The 19,013-nt window shown below is 40.5% G+C and overlaps 1 protein-coding gene across 1 annotated transcript in view; it reads right to left on the bottom strand.

The window, feature by feature from the left end:
- LOC137298076 (F-box/LRR-repeat protein 20-like) overlaps positions 1-11,963 on the bottom strand; it is a 36,868-nt gene extending 24,905 nt beyond the window's left edge. Inside the window, exon 1 of the mRNA XM_067830137.1 lies at positions 11,838-11,963. Coding sequence (XP_067686238.1) covers positions 11,838-11,885 — 48 coding nt within the window. The 5' untranslated portion in view covers positions 11,886-11,963. The remainder of the gene's footprint in view (positions 1-11,837) is intronic.
- Positions 11,964-19,013: the final 7,050 nt, after the last annotated feature.

Below are 19,013 nucleotides of genomic sequence, written 5' to 3'. Positions count from 1 at the left end.
CAGGAAAAAATATTGAATAAGGAGATAAACATCATGTGTTGGCCAATTTCCGGGTGTTATTGAGTATTTGAAGCACGGGAATGCATTTGGAACCGACGGCTCCAGCCGGAGGTTTCAAATGAAATATTCCCGTGCTTCAAATACTGAATAACACCCGGAAATTGGCCAACACATGATGTTTATCGACATTGTAAACACAAAAGTAAACCAAAGGGGTTTTAGTGTCTGCACTCGTTTACATCGAATACGGACACAGCAGTGAAGTGTCATCAGCTGGCCGTTTCAGCTGGTTCTCATGGTAGCATCTGGAGTTGCTTATTCAAATCATATTGTGACGTAAAGTTAGAATGACGTCACAATATGATTTGAATGACGTCACCACTGTTGATGACACAACAAAACAATTGTTTACGTGTCAATACGCGGTGAATAGTCTTTCAGTTTCCGGGAATCTAATACCATTTAATCATGTTTTTCAACCAATCAGATTACAGAACACAGTAACTTTTGGTTTACAATGGTTTTTTATTTCTGCTCCGAAAACAAAGCCCATCCCTGCATTTTGAGACTAAGTCCGAAACGTTTCCATGGAAATCAAGAAAATGAAAAATCACAAAAAAAGGTAAGTACCAAAAGGCACCACTTCAGGTTCTGACTGATATATCTACCAAGTTTTGCAGAAAAATATTAAACAGTTTTGGAGTTCTGGTCTGGAAATGAAAAACCCCTCTCACTTTTCAGACTATGTCTGAAACATTTCCATGGAAACCGAGGAAATAACAGATCACAAAAAGTTGCAAATAGCAAAATGCACCACTATGGGTTCTGATTGATATATCTACCATGGACAGATGGACGAGGCGTTAACCATATCCCCCCTGAATTACATGCTGAGGGGATAAAAAATAAAAATTCCCAAACTCTGTAAATAGCAAAAGGCACAACTATAGGTTGAGATTATTATATCTATAAAGTTTGGTCTAAAAGGAAGCTTTGGGAAGCAATCAACATCAGAAGATTAGAACTTCAGATCAATAGAGATCAAGGCATGTACCTACCCTCTGCCTGGTGCGTCAACAAGGACTCATAGACTCTCAATCTATCAGCTGTGTAAACAACCATGTACTGTTAAAACATTCCTCCTTTTCATCTCTCCTCTGTGATTGTACATACCTAACTACATTCATGTGCTTGTATATACATCTTACCTCCCTGGCTTCATGTACACCTATATATATTCTGCAATGTTACCTATGCTCATTATCCACCTGACGAAGGGGCAAGAATTGGCCTTGAAACGTGTTAAAAGAATCAAAGGAGTTGTCATCAATAATAGTGTCTTGTATTGGTCTAAAAGTATTGAACGGTTTCTGAGTTATGCTCCGGAAACAAAATGATTACAGACGGACAGACAGACGGACGGACAGATGAGGCATCGACTATATACCCTGCATTACATCTGGGGGGATAAAAACTTTCATCTTAAGTACAGCACTCCTCTGCAAGAACAATGTCTTGTACAGTGCACCCTGCAAACCTAAAGGCGGTGTACAACGCTTTGTACCAAACTTCAATGTCAAATACAGTTCCTCCCTAAAAACCATAATGTCACATACAATGCTTTCTGGCAGACCTCTGTGCCATATACAATGCTTCCATGTAAGCCTTAATATCAAGTACATGCTAATGTCCATTGTCCATAGTGTGCCGGTCTGCAAGCCAAAATGTGAAGTGCAATGCTACCCTGCAAAACGTGTATGTCAGATACACAGTGGTGTTCCAATTATCGAAAATAACCGAAAATCAATCAAAAAAAGGATTAAAAATAATTATTGATAGCAAAAAGCATATTTTCGATTAATGACAACTTTATTGTTTTAGTATAACACTTCATGAATGAAGTAAACTAGCCACTAAAATTGACAAACATTCATGAACAAACGTGTGCTCAACAGCATAAAGCTATGAGCATAAACATTTTAACCACTTTGACTGTATAATTACACTCCATCGTCTTTCCAGCACATGGGCATTTCACAGGATGGTAGCATTAGGTATCAATTATTAAAAAAAAAGGAAAAATACACAGAAAACCCCATTAATCAGAAAACAAAACTGGGGGGAAAACCCTTCAAATTGGTGATTACATTAAAAATGTATACATTATATATTATAATCGGTAATTGTTCTCAAGTCCTCCAATAATCATTGTGGATATGGTTTCCCATTCTCAACACTACAAATAAGTGTTTCCGTGTAACCCTTAAGGTGAAGTATATTGTTCCCATACAAACAAGCTTTAATATCAATATAATACTTCCCCCATAAACAAGAATGTCAATACAGTGCTTCCCTATGAACCAGAATGTCAATACAGTGCTCCCCAATAAACATGAATGTCAATACAGTGCTTCCCTATAAATCTTAATGTCAATACACTGTTCCCCAATAAACACAAATGTCAATACAGTGCTTCCCTATAAACCTTAATGTCATTACAATGCTTCCCAATAAACCAGAATGCCAACACAGTGCTCCCTACAAACCTTAATGTCAAACAGCAAAAGGCACCACTTTGGGGTCTGCCACACATATCTACCAAGTTTTGCAGAAAAATATTGAATGGTTTTATATTCCTGCTCCGGAAACGAAACCCATCCCACCATTAGACTGACACCAAAATGTTCCATGGAAAAACAAAAAAAATAAAAATGCCAAAACTCTGTAAATAGCAAAAGGCATAATTATAGGCTGAGATTATCATATCTATCACGTTTGGTCTAAAAATATTGAACAGTTTCTGAGTTATGCTCCGGAAACAAAATGCTTACAGATGGACAGACAGACGAGGCGTTGACTATATGCCCCCGCATTACATGCTGGGGGGATAAAAAGCTGAAGTTCCCCTACTTTTTTAAAAGAGTACATTAAGCATACGCTTCCCTGAAACATGAATGTTAAGTACAATGTTTCCCTGTAATCCAGCATCTGTAGTTAACACAAAACTGCTGCTTCTACCATAAACCCCTACAAGCCCAATACCGCATTTTGCTGCTTACATGTTAAATTACTTGCAAGCCAAAATTACTAGCTACAGTCAAGTATACCCCAAATCCTTGTGTAAGCCAAAATCAGTACCCAATGATAAATAAATTTGTCTGTACAAGCCAACATCAGTATTTGCTGTATTACAGCCAACAACTGTGCCTAACAGGAAGTTAAATGTTTCCAGTAACCCACCAATACATCTAAAATTAAATCTGATTTCCTATAAGCAAAAATCACTACTTTGCTTTACGCAGAACAATCAAATGTAACAAAGGGAAAACAGCATTAAACACTAAGCATCCTTGTATGCCCAATAATTCCCTGTAAGTCTAAACCACCACTAATGTGCCACTTAATGATATACCACTTCCCTGCAAGTTGACCCTTTCAACCACCTAATCCCAGCTGCCCTCTCACTGCGTCGTCTGCCCCACCAGCTGCCCCTCTGTTTGCCCCTTCATTCCTATTGCCTTTGCCCCTGCCCTCGAAGGAATCAATTGGAAGAGGAACGGTAGGATTCTAATTACTACAAATTGGTCAGCTGCAGCCACTGCTGTGAGTCAATAGTCCCGGGCAGAAGTACTGATGCCTCCAAGGTGTGTAATACCACCTCTAATCACCTTCACTAACAGATTCAACACACATACATGAACACTTTCTTCTTCATACTCAACATGTTTACACACAACAAATAAAAGACAGGTTTCTCAGAGTTTCTATATAACTACAAAATGGTTGATGTAGAGGCAGTAAATTTTACATTTAATAAAACTTTGGCATGATTTTATGAAGAACTACAAATGATGATTTTCATCCAAACCAACTGGGAAAAGGAAAGTATGAACCAGATAACTGGATTTGATGAAACAATGTCTAACATTATCAAAACATTACTAGGCTTAACAGTTTGATGAAACGATGTCTAACATTATCAAAAAATTACTAGGCTTAACAATTTGATGAAGCAATGTCTAACATTATCAAAACATTACTAGGCTTAACAATTTGATGAAACAATGTCAAAATTTATCAAAACATTACTAGGCTTAACAAATGCTGCCTTCTGATACAGCAGCATTTCATGTTTATTTCAGAGACTTGGGAGTTTTAATCATCCAGAATGACAATAGCCAGAGTTGCATCCCATGAACATCCCAGAAAACTGTAAATGTGGGTTTGAATCCTTGTCTGCTCCAATAATGTTTCTACAGTGAGTGAGTAGGGGTTTACCCTGCTTACAGCAGTATTCCAGCACCAGGCAGTCACCAGAAATGAGTTCACACAATGCACCCAATGGGACTTGAACCCCTTTCTTTGACATGAAGAGCAAACGCTTTAAGTTAACCACGAGGCTAGCCCAACACATTTCCCCAGCTCCATACCCATGCTTGTATGTTTCACAGAGGTGCTAAAGAACGAATAAACTCAATGTTTTGGTACTCTTTTTACCACTACATATGAAAGACTTCTGGTTAGTCATAAACGGAATACCATTTTTTTTAAAAAAAACAACTTGTGGTTAATTAATACCAAGCACACAAAAGTTGCTAAAAAGCCCTCGCCCGCAAATGAAACCACAGAGAGGTTACGTAACTCTGTCGCCAGAGCACTGCAGTGACGTCATAGAAGGAACGATTTTCAGTTAGTTGTATAGAAAATGTGTAGGAAGCTCCTCATTTTGCTGATTTCTCGACATCACCAAAGACATGCCGAATTGTTGTGTTGCCGTCAATTTCTCCTTGGGGTCGGGTGATGGTGTCACATTGTTTGTGCTTTAACTGGTTGTTTGTATGTGCGAAGCGAGCATTGTGTAAGCCTGTGGTATATACTAAATCGGTTCGCCCCCTCCCACGCTTCCAGGATAGAAAATAGAGTTCAAGTGTCATCCAATTTATAAAATCAAGACTGCTTACTACACATTGCTGACCAAAAGGATTTTGCATGAATATAACGTTTTCTTCCTCCGAAGCGAGGTTGTGGTTGAAGTGACAATATTATCGTAAGTAATATTATATAGACCCCTGCCTCACTTCCATGAGTGAAATTGTTATGTTAAAAGCAATGTCATGTAAAATTCTAATGTCCATCAATATAATACGTATTTTGCTACCAGTGAAAAGTAATTTTGAAGTCGGTGAAAACAAACTTAAATAGCATTTATCCTCAGACAGGGCGCCACCATTTTTGAAAATCGTGAAGTCACAGGCTAAAAGTCTGTTAGAATTATTGAGATTATGGTTTGTTTTCATCAAGTTAAAAAATCAGAACTACTTTTTACAAGTAGTTAAATATGCATTTGAATCATGACCAAAAGGTGTTTGCATGACACAACCTGTAACATAACATAAGCGAGGTCGGGGTCGAAGTCGAAGTGAAAATATATATACTGTGTGATAAATTTCTTCACTTGCCAAATTTACTTGGTTTGCAACGTTCACTCACCAGTATGTAGATACTTGTCAATATACGCCTTAATGTTCATTCACCTGGCAACTAATTGCATAACGAGCATCATTCTTTTAAAAAAGTAAGTTAGCCAATAATGAGCAATCAATCAATGCACTGGCAGTTAATCCTTTGAAAGAAGGGTGTTGTTTTTACATAGACACAGACCTGACAGTGTATTCAGTATAGATTAGTAAATGTACATACATAAACACTACCTCTTGACAAATCCCCTTTTAAATCTGCATAAAAGTAATTAATCAATCAGCGTGTTAATTATACCTGTTAAAAATTCATTAACTGAGCATCAAGTGAATGATGACAAATAACGTATAGGTTAATATCACCTAACACGGATTACAACCTAGCGACACCAAGTGATTTTGACAGAATCATCAATGAAAACAAATATTGTAACTTGAAAAGTAGGCAAAGCAGGAGACAAAACTAAATGATAGTAGATTGTGAGAACATATACCTTTAATTTTTCACAACAGCTGTCGCGATTTCAGGTTTGTACAAACCTGTAAACAAGATAGTTTACCCTCTGGAATGTAGATGAATACTGCACAGACACTCATTTCTATACCCACTATTACGTCACGGAGACACGCCGCTCCGATTGGTTGAAATTTTGTTTGCGGTTGAGAATTGTGCACTGTTGTCAAAAAGGTCAGCTAAAGGTAATTAAAAATTGAAATGAGCAGTTTTAATGGCATGGTTTCATTTATAATGATGTCAATGAGTGATTTATGTATATGTGATCTTTAAACGTCTCAGACGTCTGAGTCACTTTCAACTGTCCACCCACTATAAGCTGGCGCAATGTGATAAAACTGCAATACCGTGACAACAGTTGTAAATCCACCAATCACTGTTGTTTGTTTCATATTAAGTCATCATCAAACAAGAGTATATACTTTCTTTCACCTGACATTTCAGTAGCATCCCTTTCTAATGCAGACAAAAGGAAGCAGCACTTAATGTAGCCAGTGAAGCAAATCTGGTCTATAAGTGGCACCAAGCGAGCATCCACCCTATGGGGTGTGTCTGCGAACAGTCATGCTGTGTCCACAGCCAACTGCAATTATCCTGAATTTGAAGACTTACACTGACAGACTCCTGATTCCTCAAAGGCAGATAGTTATTACATGTACTTAACACAGGCGAGACACAGTATATGCATGAGTGAGTAAAGGACTTATCATGAGTTTCAGAGAAAGTGAAACAAATTATCATCCTCACAGCTCCATGCATGATCACCAACCACAAATATGGCACTATCCTGCAATGGTAGAAAAAAAGGAGTCACAAATGAGATAATTCCTCAAAGATGAGTTATGCTGTCATCCGTTACAGCTGAAACAATGCAGGTACCACTCTCGGTTGAGATATTGCAGTCTTAGGACTCTTCCCTCACAGCTGGGATAGGATGGTGGGGGAACCTAGTGGTTAAAGCATTAGCTTGTCACACTGAAGACCTGGGTTTGATTCCCCACATGGATACAATGTGTCAAGCCCATTTCTTACCCCCATCTTTGATATTGTTGGAATATAGCAAACAGCGACGTAAAACAGAAGTCACTCACACCTTGGATAATGCAGTGTTTACTCCCAGTTGAGATAATGCATTTATCACTCACTGGTGAGATAATACAATCCCAGCTGAGATAATGCATTTATCACTCACTGGTGAGATAATACAATCACAGTTGAGATACTTCAGTTAGCCATCAAAGCTGAGATGACGATAGTCTTCACTCTCTGGTAAGATAATGCACCTATCACTCATAGTTGAGAAAATACAACTAACACCTCAGCTGTGATAATACAATCATTGTCACAGCTCAGATAATGCATTTATCACTCACTGGTGAGATAATACAATCATTGTCACAGCTGAGATAATGCATTTATCACACACTGGTGAGATAATACAATCACTGTCACAGCTGAGATAATGCATTTATCACACACTGGTGAGATAATACAATCACTGTCACAGCTCAGATAATGCATTTATCACTCACTGGTGAGATAATACAATCACTGTCACAGCTGAGATAATGCATTTATCACTCACTGGTGAGATAATACAATCACTGTCACAGCTGAGATAATGCATTTATCACTCACTGGTGAGATAATACAATCACTGTCACAGCTGAGATAATGCATTTATCACACACTGGTGAGATAATACAATCACTGTCACAGCTGAGATAATGCATTTATCACTCACTGGTGAGATAATACAATCACTGTCACAGCTGAGATAATGCATTTATCACTCCCAGGTGAGATAATGCAGTAATCCATCACCATGATCACAGCTGAGATGACTATAGTCTTCACTCCCAGGTGAGATAATGCAGTAATCCATCATAGCTGAGATAATGCAATCACCTGCACAGAAGAAATTATGCAGTCACCTCTTCCAGCTGAGATAGTTCAGTCATCCATTATCAGTACAGGATGTAATGTATGTGAGATGGTTTTACATTGCATGATTATGACTGGAAACCTTGAACATCCACGTTAGAATTGGTCTCCAGGAACCATGAATGTCATTAACTGAGTAAGTGAATAACAGGGTTGGGTAGTCAGGCTTGCTGACTTGGTTGACACATGTCATTAACTGAGTAAGTGAATAACAGGGTTGGGTAGTCAGGCTTGCTGACTTGGTTGACACGTGTCATTAACTGAGTAAGTGAATAACAGGGTTGGGTAGTCAGGTTTGCTGACTTGGTTGACACGTGTCATTAACTGAGTAAGTGAATAACAGGGTTGGGTAGTCAGGCTTGCTGACTTGGTTGACACGTGTCATTAACTGAGTAAGTGAATAACAGGGTTGGGTAGTCAGGCTTGCTGACTTGGTTGACACGTGTCATTAACTGAGTAAGTGAATAACAGGGTTGGGTAGTCAGGCTTGCTGACTTGGTTGACATGTGTCATTAACTGAGTAAGTGAATAACAGGATTGGGTAGTCAGGCTTGCTGACTTGGTTGACACGTGTCATTAACTGAGTAAGTGAATAACAGGGTTGGGTAGTCAGGTTTGCTGACTTGGTTGACATGTGTCATTAACTGAGTAAGTGAATAACAGGGTTGGGTAGTCAGGCTTGCTGACGTGGTTGACACATGTCATTAACTGAGTAAGTGAATAACAGGGTTGGGTAGTCAGGCTTGCTGACTTGGTTGACACGTGTCATTAACTGAGTAAGTGAATAACAGGGTTGGGTAGTCAGGCTTGCTGACTTGGTTGACACGTGTCATTAACTGAGTAAGTGAATAACAGGGTTGGGTAGTCAGGCTTGCTGACTTGGTTGACACGTGTCATTAACTGAGTAAGTGACTAACAGGGTTGGGTAGTCAGGCTTGCTGACTTGGTTGACACGTGTCATCATATTGCAACTGTGTACATCTATGCTCATGATGTTGATCACAGGACTGTCTGGTCTAGACTCGATTATTCACTGACTGCTGCTAGCGGGAATGTTACTGAATTCAGTGTTAAACAGCAAACGAACAAACCATCATAGCTTGAGTTCATTCATCATCTGCCCATTTCTTCTCCTTCATGTACCTCAATGTCTCAACTGACCTACCAAACTCTACCTAACCTATCAACTTATTAACACAAAGCCCTGCAAGTTTCCTTCCATGCCCAAATAGCCTATAATGTATCAACTCAGTACTGGTTTACAGCACCTTTAGCAATGTACCAGTGATATGTCGGGGACTGTATAAATGGGCTACACACTTTGTGCCAGTGTGAGATATTGAACCTAGGCCTTTGGTGATACCAGCAAACACTTCAACCACTAGGCTGCTAGGGTTGGGTATTGCCAAAACTTTCACATCTTCATACTGCAATATACTGTGATATGTGTTGGCATTTTGCAATATGTACTGCAAAAATATGTCCAATAAACATTCTCAAAATTATTAATTTACAATAAGATGAAGGAAATACAAATGTTCTGACTACATCACGAAAATAACCGATCATATCGGGTGAACCAACTTGCAAAAGGTGCACCACAATAATATGGTATAGTGAAGTTCAAATTACAACATACTGGTAAATCTGTATTATTGCCCACCCCTGTAGATTACGCTTCAACCATTAGGTCTATTGCAGCACGGATTACAGAGAGTGTTTATTTGTTGCCTAAAGGTACATTCCGCAATATTCAAGCAAGATGACGATGGTCTGTAACAAATCAAGCCTCCACCCACCAATCCAATCACCTCAAATGACAAGAATGGATTGCCGGAAATCAATTCAGATCTTCAAACAGACTGAAGTATCAGTCAATGTGGTCATCACATCAGTGATACATAAAAATTAAAAAACTCTATCTTCTGCACAGCATCAGTGAAGATCCGGATTAAACTGGTCTTCAGCAATCCATGTTTGATGTAATAGGCGACTAATGGGATAGGGAGGTCAGACTCGGTGACTTGGTTGAGCTATGTCATTCTATCCCATTGTATTGATCAATGCTCATTCTGTTTACCACTGGATTGTCTAGTTTGCACACGATTACACTCAGACCACCATCATATAACTGGAATATTCCCGAGTGCAGCATTAAACAGTGAAAGAATGAGTATCTAGACCAAAGGTCAATCGCTTATACATTCAAAAATAATATGACATGTGCACAGTGTATAACATTTCTCATCCCGCCCAACTCCCCTCCCACCTTGGTTACAGACTTGTAAGATGCATAAACATCAAAAGAAATGATAATATGGCCTTCAAAGCTACAGAGAACATTGAAAAACCACTGCAAATTATTATCATAGCTTAGCTATAAAACTATTTTACCTGGATTGAAAACTGTATAATAAGGCATCCTGGAAAGGCAAAAGACTGCATATGTTGTACTTTACTTAAGTAGAGTGAAAAGGTAAGTTGAAGGAAACGTTTGCATCTGTGGCCAAAGCATCACATTCAGGTTACACTAGCTGCACATTCAGCAAAGACACATAACATATGCCATAACATTATTTTACATGGATGCTTTCATACTAGCCTTATTAAATCCAAGGTCAGTCATACTGGTCTGAGGCAGGCTGTACGACTACTATCCTTCAGCTTGTCAAGGGCCAATAAGACTGACCAAGAACCTATAACACGTTCAATATGAGAACATCCATTTAATGACATACTTATTGATTGGCTACCAAAATAGTATGTTTCAAACTTGTTCAAATAAAAGCTAAAGCGTCACAGTTATGGGAAATCCAGATTCCTGCTGTAACAATGCATAATGACAGCAGTCTATCATCTTTTTGTGACATATTCATGTGATGAATGCAATCAAAAGACAAAGTCACATTAGTCCTCATAAATACTGTATTGGTCCATTAAAATCTTGTATTGGCCCTCTGATGCATTTCGTGATGCAGGACAAATTAAACATATTACTGATGGTTAATTTATAACAACAGAAAGAATCAACCATATTCTACTGCATCACAAGTGAACACCGTAACCAGTGGGCTATCCCACAAAGTCTGACACAGAGCCTGAAGGCATACCTACTTGACACGCACCACTATCAGGGAATAAAACATGACTGTGGAATGAAAAGCAGAGAAAGGCATTTGTTTCCACTTCATTTAAAAATAACTGATGATAAAAGGCATGATAGTGGTAATACCACAGTTTCCATGAACCAACAGTAGCAAAAGAGACACTGATGTAAACAAATCCAGATAAAGAAATGAAAATGTTCCTGGACACTGACATAAATCAGTTCACAGGTACACACATAACAATTTGTGAACAGTTAGTTAAATGGCGGGAGATGGTAGGCTACTTGTAGTTTTTGACAAAGTTTATCCATTCCTAATCATACTCCGGCAGGTCAAGGATAAATGATGATGTCTTATATAGAGCTTGAAATGTTTTTCACGATTCAGCCATGATAATAACTGATATATCGTCAACTTGGCCCATTTTGCGATTGTGTATATACCTGAAGGGAACAAAGGAAATTCCATGTGGTGTGGCCTATGTGAACACACATGACCTGTGTCGGTACCGTTACCTACATCCTACAGCCGGACACACACTAATCAACATTAAACGGCTTTGCCAGCATCCCACGAAACCATCACGAACACAGACATGAATGGACAATGGTTAGGTCACTGGAATATAATGGTATGGCAATTAAATGTTGATATGACAGTTGGAGATATAATTAATCGATCTGTGATCTAACAGCTCAGCTGTTCTGAATATCGCTCAGAACAACAAACCAAAGCGATTGTCAAAACAAGCTAGTTTGCGCTGAGAATGGGGAACTATGTGGTGGAATACAGTACCTCTGATCTTGTTTTGACGTGGTGGCTAAAATGATTATGATGGTTCATCTCGCCGTGCCATTAAACTCAAGATTTTTGTCCATACATCCATGTAGCGACAGAAAATGAACAAAAGAAAATAATAACATGAACTGCTCCGACGAAGTCAATATGCAACAAGCCATTTGATTAGTCAATTCCTTGTGACGAAATTGAGGCAAATGCGCGATTATAATTTCATGTTGTCGCTTATCAGATGCCAATTTTAACATTCTTCAGGTGCAAAAGGTAAGATATTAAAACTCTTTCTATTTCCATGCTTTATTTTTATCGATTTCCGTTTCAGATGGGGAAAATGGAGCTGTTTCTGTACACAGGATCCGTAATCTCGTCCAATCAAAACGCCGCTTACATTGCTGGGCACCAGCTGATGAAAACTACTCTTCCCAATGTTTTGATTCGAACATGACGTCATAATACGGGAAAGTGTGCTTCCCCTCTGTGAACCAATGAAATCACAACTAGCGGGAGATATAAACAGGTGCTTGGCGATAGGCTGATACCACCAATATCTCCGACGTGATCAGTTTAGCTTATAAGAACACATGAAATTAGTTATTTCTATAGACCCACCAAGCAGAAATGTCGTGTATGTGGAGTAACATAATATGAGGAGAACATTTATATTACCCACGAATCTGATAACTAACATAATTATGAGGAAGAAACTTAGAAAATGGGATTAGTCGAGACACGAGCTTCGTCAAATAATTAGGAGACATGTGATTATGACTCAGTATACACGAATAACTAAATTATTAATTATTTACATTTTTTATGCATATGTTAGTTAAATGTAGCCATAATTTCTTTTAGTGAAAAAAATTCTAAATGTGTTTTAGTCTTTCTGTTTACTTGAGTCCACAAGATGGCATCAAAGTCAGTACTTATGGCCACCACTTGCAGTAATTTCTTCTCGGCACATACTGGGAAAGTCGACGAAGTCAGTCGTGTGGAATTCTTCCCCACTCTTCTTGCAATGCGATGGCCACTTGTCTAAGTGACATGTTTTGCCGTTGATGTACACGTCGATCGAGTTAATCCCATAGATCCCCTATCAGGTTTAGATCAGGTAATCTGGAAGGCCATGGTATAACTGTGACGTTAGAAATGGCAAGATGGAGGACCGTGACGCGTGCTGTATTTGGAGTAGCGTTGTCATACTGGAACAACGTTCTCTGTCTCGCCACACTCGGACGCATGCCACTCGCAATGACTTGTTGATGTGCCGATTTGCCCTCAATTCCCATGAACCACGTCTAAATCAAATGTCTTTGTGCGGATATCGCATGCCACACCATGGCACCTGACTCCACGGAATATGTCGATCTGTCGGATGCAAATAGGCGCAAAGTGATAAATGGTATACCTGCTGTCTTCCATCTCACCAGCGAACAAGAAATCGTGATTCATCAGCGATGTGTCTCCAGTTTCTAAGGTTCCAGTTCGGACTCCACGACACCACGCGATTGCACCGATGGAAGCCTCTCAAAACAGGGGCGACCACTGGCCTTCTTGATTGAATTCTCATTTCAGGCAATGGGTTCCTGATACATGTAGTTTGGTCGGAGATTCTTCTCAAACCAGGGATGTGTTGTGCAGTCTCTATGGTTGTACAAAGACGATGACGCAAATGAGCAGCACGGATGTAGTGGTCCCGAGATTGGGTGTCAACTCTTTTACCGCCGCTCCATGGGCGATCTTGGGCGGAACTGGTCTGCATGAAAAGTCCCAAAAGGCGAGGTATGGTGGTCTGTTGAAGGGTGAAATGTTGGACAACTGCAGACTGCGACTCCTGGGCTTCAAGGCGGGCTATGGCGATGCTTCAGTTGACGGCACTCAGTCGTGGCATGATGATGTCCCCTTTTGCAGGCAAACACGAAAGGTGCATGATGATTCCGCCCTGTGGAGCCATAGTACCTGATGCCGCGTCCTACTTGATATGTTACACCTGATGTTGCCTCCGCTGGGAGTTACAATGTCTAATGCTGCCACCTTTTTGAACCACAACGCCTCTTCTTTGGGATAGTCCTGTTACTTCTGTCGCCTCTTGAGGCCACCGTCCATGCTGCTGTCGCCTTTTGGAGCCTGACGCTGCAGCCTCTTTGGCAATATCTGATGTTGCCGGCTCGTATACGGTGGAATCTGCCCATTACGGACTGGACTAGGGCCGACTTATTTGTTCGGATTATAGAGCACCCCGGATAAGACAACTTTTGTCCGTTACCGTCCGATGCTTATGCTCTTGATCATTGGATTGCCTGGTTCATAATCGATTATATAAGACCGCCGCCATATAGCTGGAATATTGCTGAGTGCGGCGTGACACAACAAACAAACCAAACAAGTGTGTTCTGAACCGCTTTCCAGTACCCGCCCATCAGTGGTATGTCTCACAAAGGCAATGAGTAGCCTCACCCCTAGTCAGTGCTGTTTACAAGTAAGAGTATGCACGCTACTCTTTTACATATCCCACTTGAAAAGCAACGATGACGATGTAAACAATTTATTGAAGAAAGGTGAAAACAACAGTCCTTGACTTGAATCAGCAGCCCGTCTCCGAATCCATCAGAAGAGTCACGCGCCGTTCACAACTTCCAATAAATCGATACAGTGTGATGTGGCGTCGCCTGCCGCCCGCCGCATGCCCGACAGGCACCGGTGTCCCTGCACATGGACAGTGGTAGCATAGTAACCAGTGGATGGCAGCAAAGCTCGGATTGAGGCCATTAACTCTTATCACCTTTCTAAGACGTCATGATTGCTCTCCATGTTTTCTGTGTCACCGTGAACAGATATACCAAGTATCTCGTAATTTCTCAACCAATGAGAAGTTGGATCAAACCAAAAACTATGTAACGGCAGAGGACCGCTGCCTAAATACATAACGCTTTTACACTCACGCAAAAGAGAGTATACACTTGAAAATACCAGCTTTATTCTGCTAATTAGTGTGTTCGGTGAAATTACGACATCCATATTCCCGAAGACGTCAATGGCACGTCACATGTCTTAAGACAGTCAATGATTTATGCTTGTGATACCTATATCAAATATATCACCACGCACCCAGAATTTATGTCGTGTTTGCCTCACATTTACTCACTATCATCCTTCCCGTATTAGTGCTTTTATCCGGCAGTTTATGTATCTTTTGCGTACTGGATGGACATGAGATTTGTATGTTTTGTATCGATTGTTTTTCTCTCTAACAGACCATACATTTCTTATGTAGGTATGTTCAGCAAAGAAAGGAACAAGAAGCAAAACAGCTGCTTAGTGGGGTAATTTGAAATTACAAAGACTTCCTTCATTTGCAATTAGATCCACTTGGATAATTTATTAATAATTACTTAACGTTATTAACAAACTCGACGGGAAGAATGATTTTTTTCTTATTTATTCTTCATTTGGGAAATGTGTGTCGGAGTATCCGCATCCAAGTAATAAAACCACCTTAAATGGATTAGCTTCAACGCAAAAGGCAGTGTTCTACAGCTTCTCAACACGCATCCTTGTCATTGGGGAACCTTGCTGTAATGACGAAACCTGGCGCTAATAAGACGACCACTTATCTGTTTTTTACTTGTTCTGCAGTAAAGTGCCACACTAGCACTTTATCTCTCTCACTGTGCCTCAGTAACATCAATCGACCACCCGCCGCTGGGTGTATTGGTTTTCTGACGTCAAAGCGCTTCTCACAGCTTGGCGGATGAGAGTCGGTGACATTAACGGACACGCGCGTTCTTCACACAGTCATGCTAAATGTATATGTATACAGACTGCACCAAGTTTATGCATTTCACTGTTGACTTAAAAGATCAAGGATTTTCTCGACGGTAACTGCATTATTCGGTTATAACCAGCGCTTGCTGCAGTTGCTTGTATCCAATATCTAGTGTAAGGCAAGACTATCGTGTTTTAATGTTTGTCCGTCAGATCAGAAGGAACAAACACTCAGTGTTACGTGTCACATGTATTAGAGAGTTAAATAGATGGCATGGCGGCAGACCTGCTCTCTCTAGCTATATGTGCATGATGCACAGACGCAATGTGTTGTCCCTGTTGATATTGTCATTAATGCCAAGGACGTGCCCAGCAGTGTCCACATCAGTACTCGGTCTAAATGTGAAAACACTACTGTTTGTGTACCCGACGGCTCAGATAACACATAATGGATCACTGTCGCCAATAAATCCCATACGGTGACTAAACAGCACTTCTCTGTGAGAATTACAGGTGCAAAGCACCAGTATAGGATCTGTACACAAGGTGGTGAGCACCAGCATATGGGATATAAATAGGGTGGTGAGCACCAGTATATGACGAACACACAGGATGGTGAGCAACAGTATATGACCAACACACAGGATGGTGAGCACCAGTATATGACCAACACACAGTATGGTGAGCACCAGTATAGGACCAACACACAGTATGGTGAGCACCAGTATAGGGGATTCAAATAGGGTGGTGAGCACCAGTATAGGACCTGCACATAAGGTGGTGAGCACCAGTATAGGGCCTGCACACAGGATGGTGAGCACCAGTATATGACCAACACACAGGATGGTGAGCACCAGTTTATGACCAACACACAGTATGGTGAGCACCAGTATAGGGCCAACACACATGGTGGTGAGCACCAGTATAGGGGATATAAATAGGGTGGTGAGCACCAGTATAGGACCTGCACATAAGATGGTGAGCACCAGTATATGACCAACACACAGGATGGTGAGCACCAGTTTATGACCAACACACAGTATGGTGAGCACCAGTATAGGGCCAACACACAGGGTGGTGAGCACCAGCATTACTGGATATAAATAGGATGGTGAGCACCAGTGTATGACCTACACACAGGGTGGTGAGCACCAGTATAGGACCTGCACACAGGGTGGTGAGCATCAGTATAGGACCTACACATAAGGTGGTGAGCACCAGTATAGGACCTATACACAGGGTGGTGAGCACCAGTATAGGACCTACAAACAATGTGGTGAGCACCAGTATAGGACCTGCACACAGGGTGGTGAGCACCATTATAATATGACCTACACACAGGGTGGTGAGCACCAGAATAGTGGATATAAATAGGGTGGTGAGCACCAGTATAGGATCTGCACACAAGGTGGTGAGCACCAGTATAGGGCCTGCACACAGGGTGGTAAGCACTAGTAAAGGACCTGCACACAAGGCGGTGAGCACCAGTACAGGATATGCACACAGGGTGGTGAGCACCAGTATAGGACCTGCACCCAATTTAGTGAGCACCAGTATAGGACCTGCACACATGGAGGCTGTGCAACACGTATTGAATTCCAAGTTCCATTCGATTATTTTTAAACTCCTCGTGTACTGAAACATATTACAAAAAGGCAAACAGCAATTTCTTGTTCTTTATAAGTCACTGAGAAGAGTTTCCCATAGGACCGACAAGTCATTGTTATGGCCATCACTTAAGGTCAAATGCCTTCAGATATCGATCACTATGTTCTTTACAAACAGCAAATGCAATGAAAAACGTGTCTTTGGCGGTGAAGAAACATTCACCAATGCTGCTACCTTTCGATTTTTAATCCATGTAATAAAATATCACATTGTCCGCAAAACCTACACATTGTTTTCTTTCGGTGACATATCCTCCCAGAATCCGCTGTAAGAATACAGTATTCCTGGGAGGAAGTGATAACAGTCATCAGATGATACGGATCCAAATTGTGGCATCGATCATGGGAAACCTGTTGGTCTACCTGGCTACTGGACTCTCCAGCTTCTCATCTTCAGGAGACCAGGAATACTTCAAAATGACACGTGCTTTTAATTATTACAGCAAAATCGATAATATTTCCTTGAAGCCGTAATGGAAGCGTGGCAATACACTGAGAAATGAAACATTTAGTTTATCCTGGAAAGTGGTGAGCAGGTTGTACAATTCCACGTTAATTAGGCAGTGAATAAGAAATGATATCCTTGACGTCATCGTGAGCCAAAACCTGCAGTGGGTTGGAATAGGGTTATTTATGAAGCTTCTCCATCATCTTGGCGGGATAGAAGGGTTCATATCAATGTTCATTTGACAATTATGATCCTTAAGGTGTAAAACCAAAACTGCATCATTATGACCTGGGTTTACTGCACACTATCCTATTGTAAAAATGTTTTCCTTTACGACAGCAACACATGTTTAATTAATTTAATGCCGCGGACAAGTAATTGTTATAGAAGCATAGTCTGAAGAAGATGGTCACCAAACAACATTACAGATATAAGCAAACTGAGCATTTTGTGATAAGAAACATACAAAACCTTTGAATTATTTACCTTCAAGACGGGTAATTGTAGGACAAGGACTTGGAAAGGGTCATCCAGAAATATGACAATCATTAGGGTGTCATTTCCGGTACATAGAACGTTATACAAAGTATCGATCTGCCCCACCTCTTTCATAAATGACCGGTCCCTTTCACTGATGACATATCCATGCGGTATGTCTAAACAGGTTTACTATACAAAGGTTCTTTGAAATGTCTTTAGATTCAGATATTTCGTGAACCAAAGATTTCGTCTTCTACTGTGATTGAACATAATAAATATCATTATCCATGTAACAAATATATCGATTTTGATTAAACGTCTTATAGAGTCATCCCAAATCAATGTGATATTCATTACTGGCGAGTTGGTGAAGGCGGAACTAGCGAGCACCTACTTAGTGGCATAGGTATGTGTACCATTGTTTATAACCGCTAACGTTCTACACACTTACGAATGGAGTAAATGATCCGTGGAAGCAGATTGGCATGGTAACTGGTGACTGGTCAATGCAATGACGCATGCTCTGCAACTGCTTGAAACTGACATGGCCATAATGAGTTACACTGCAGGTTCATTCCACTGAGCGACTATGCACCATGCTACATGTGTATATTGTAGCTGTGGGATACAGCAAGGTTCTAAGTACAGATGACCCTGTCGTCCATGTCTCCACGCAGGGTTGTATCCCTTAGAATCCTGGATTCCTGATAAATCTCTAGTCATCCTGATTAAGTCTCCAGGGTTTTCAGCAGGCAGGTTTCAAGTAGTAAATGCCATAGACATTCTTATATTTCTGCAACATTACACTGAGACGCC

This window comes from Haliotis asinina, chromosome 10 (genome assembly GCF_037392515.1).
Source record: "Haliotis asinina isolate JCU_RB_2024 chromosome 10, JCU_Hal_asi_v2, whole genome shotgun sequence".
NCBI classification, from domain to species: domain Eukaryota; kingdom Metazoa; phylum Mollusca; class Gastropoda; order Lepetellida; family Haliotidae; genus Haliotis; species Haliotis asinina.
Note: the sequence above shows the minus strand (reverse complement) of the source record. Positions and strands in the feature narration are given on the sequence as shown.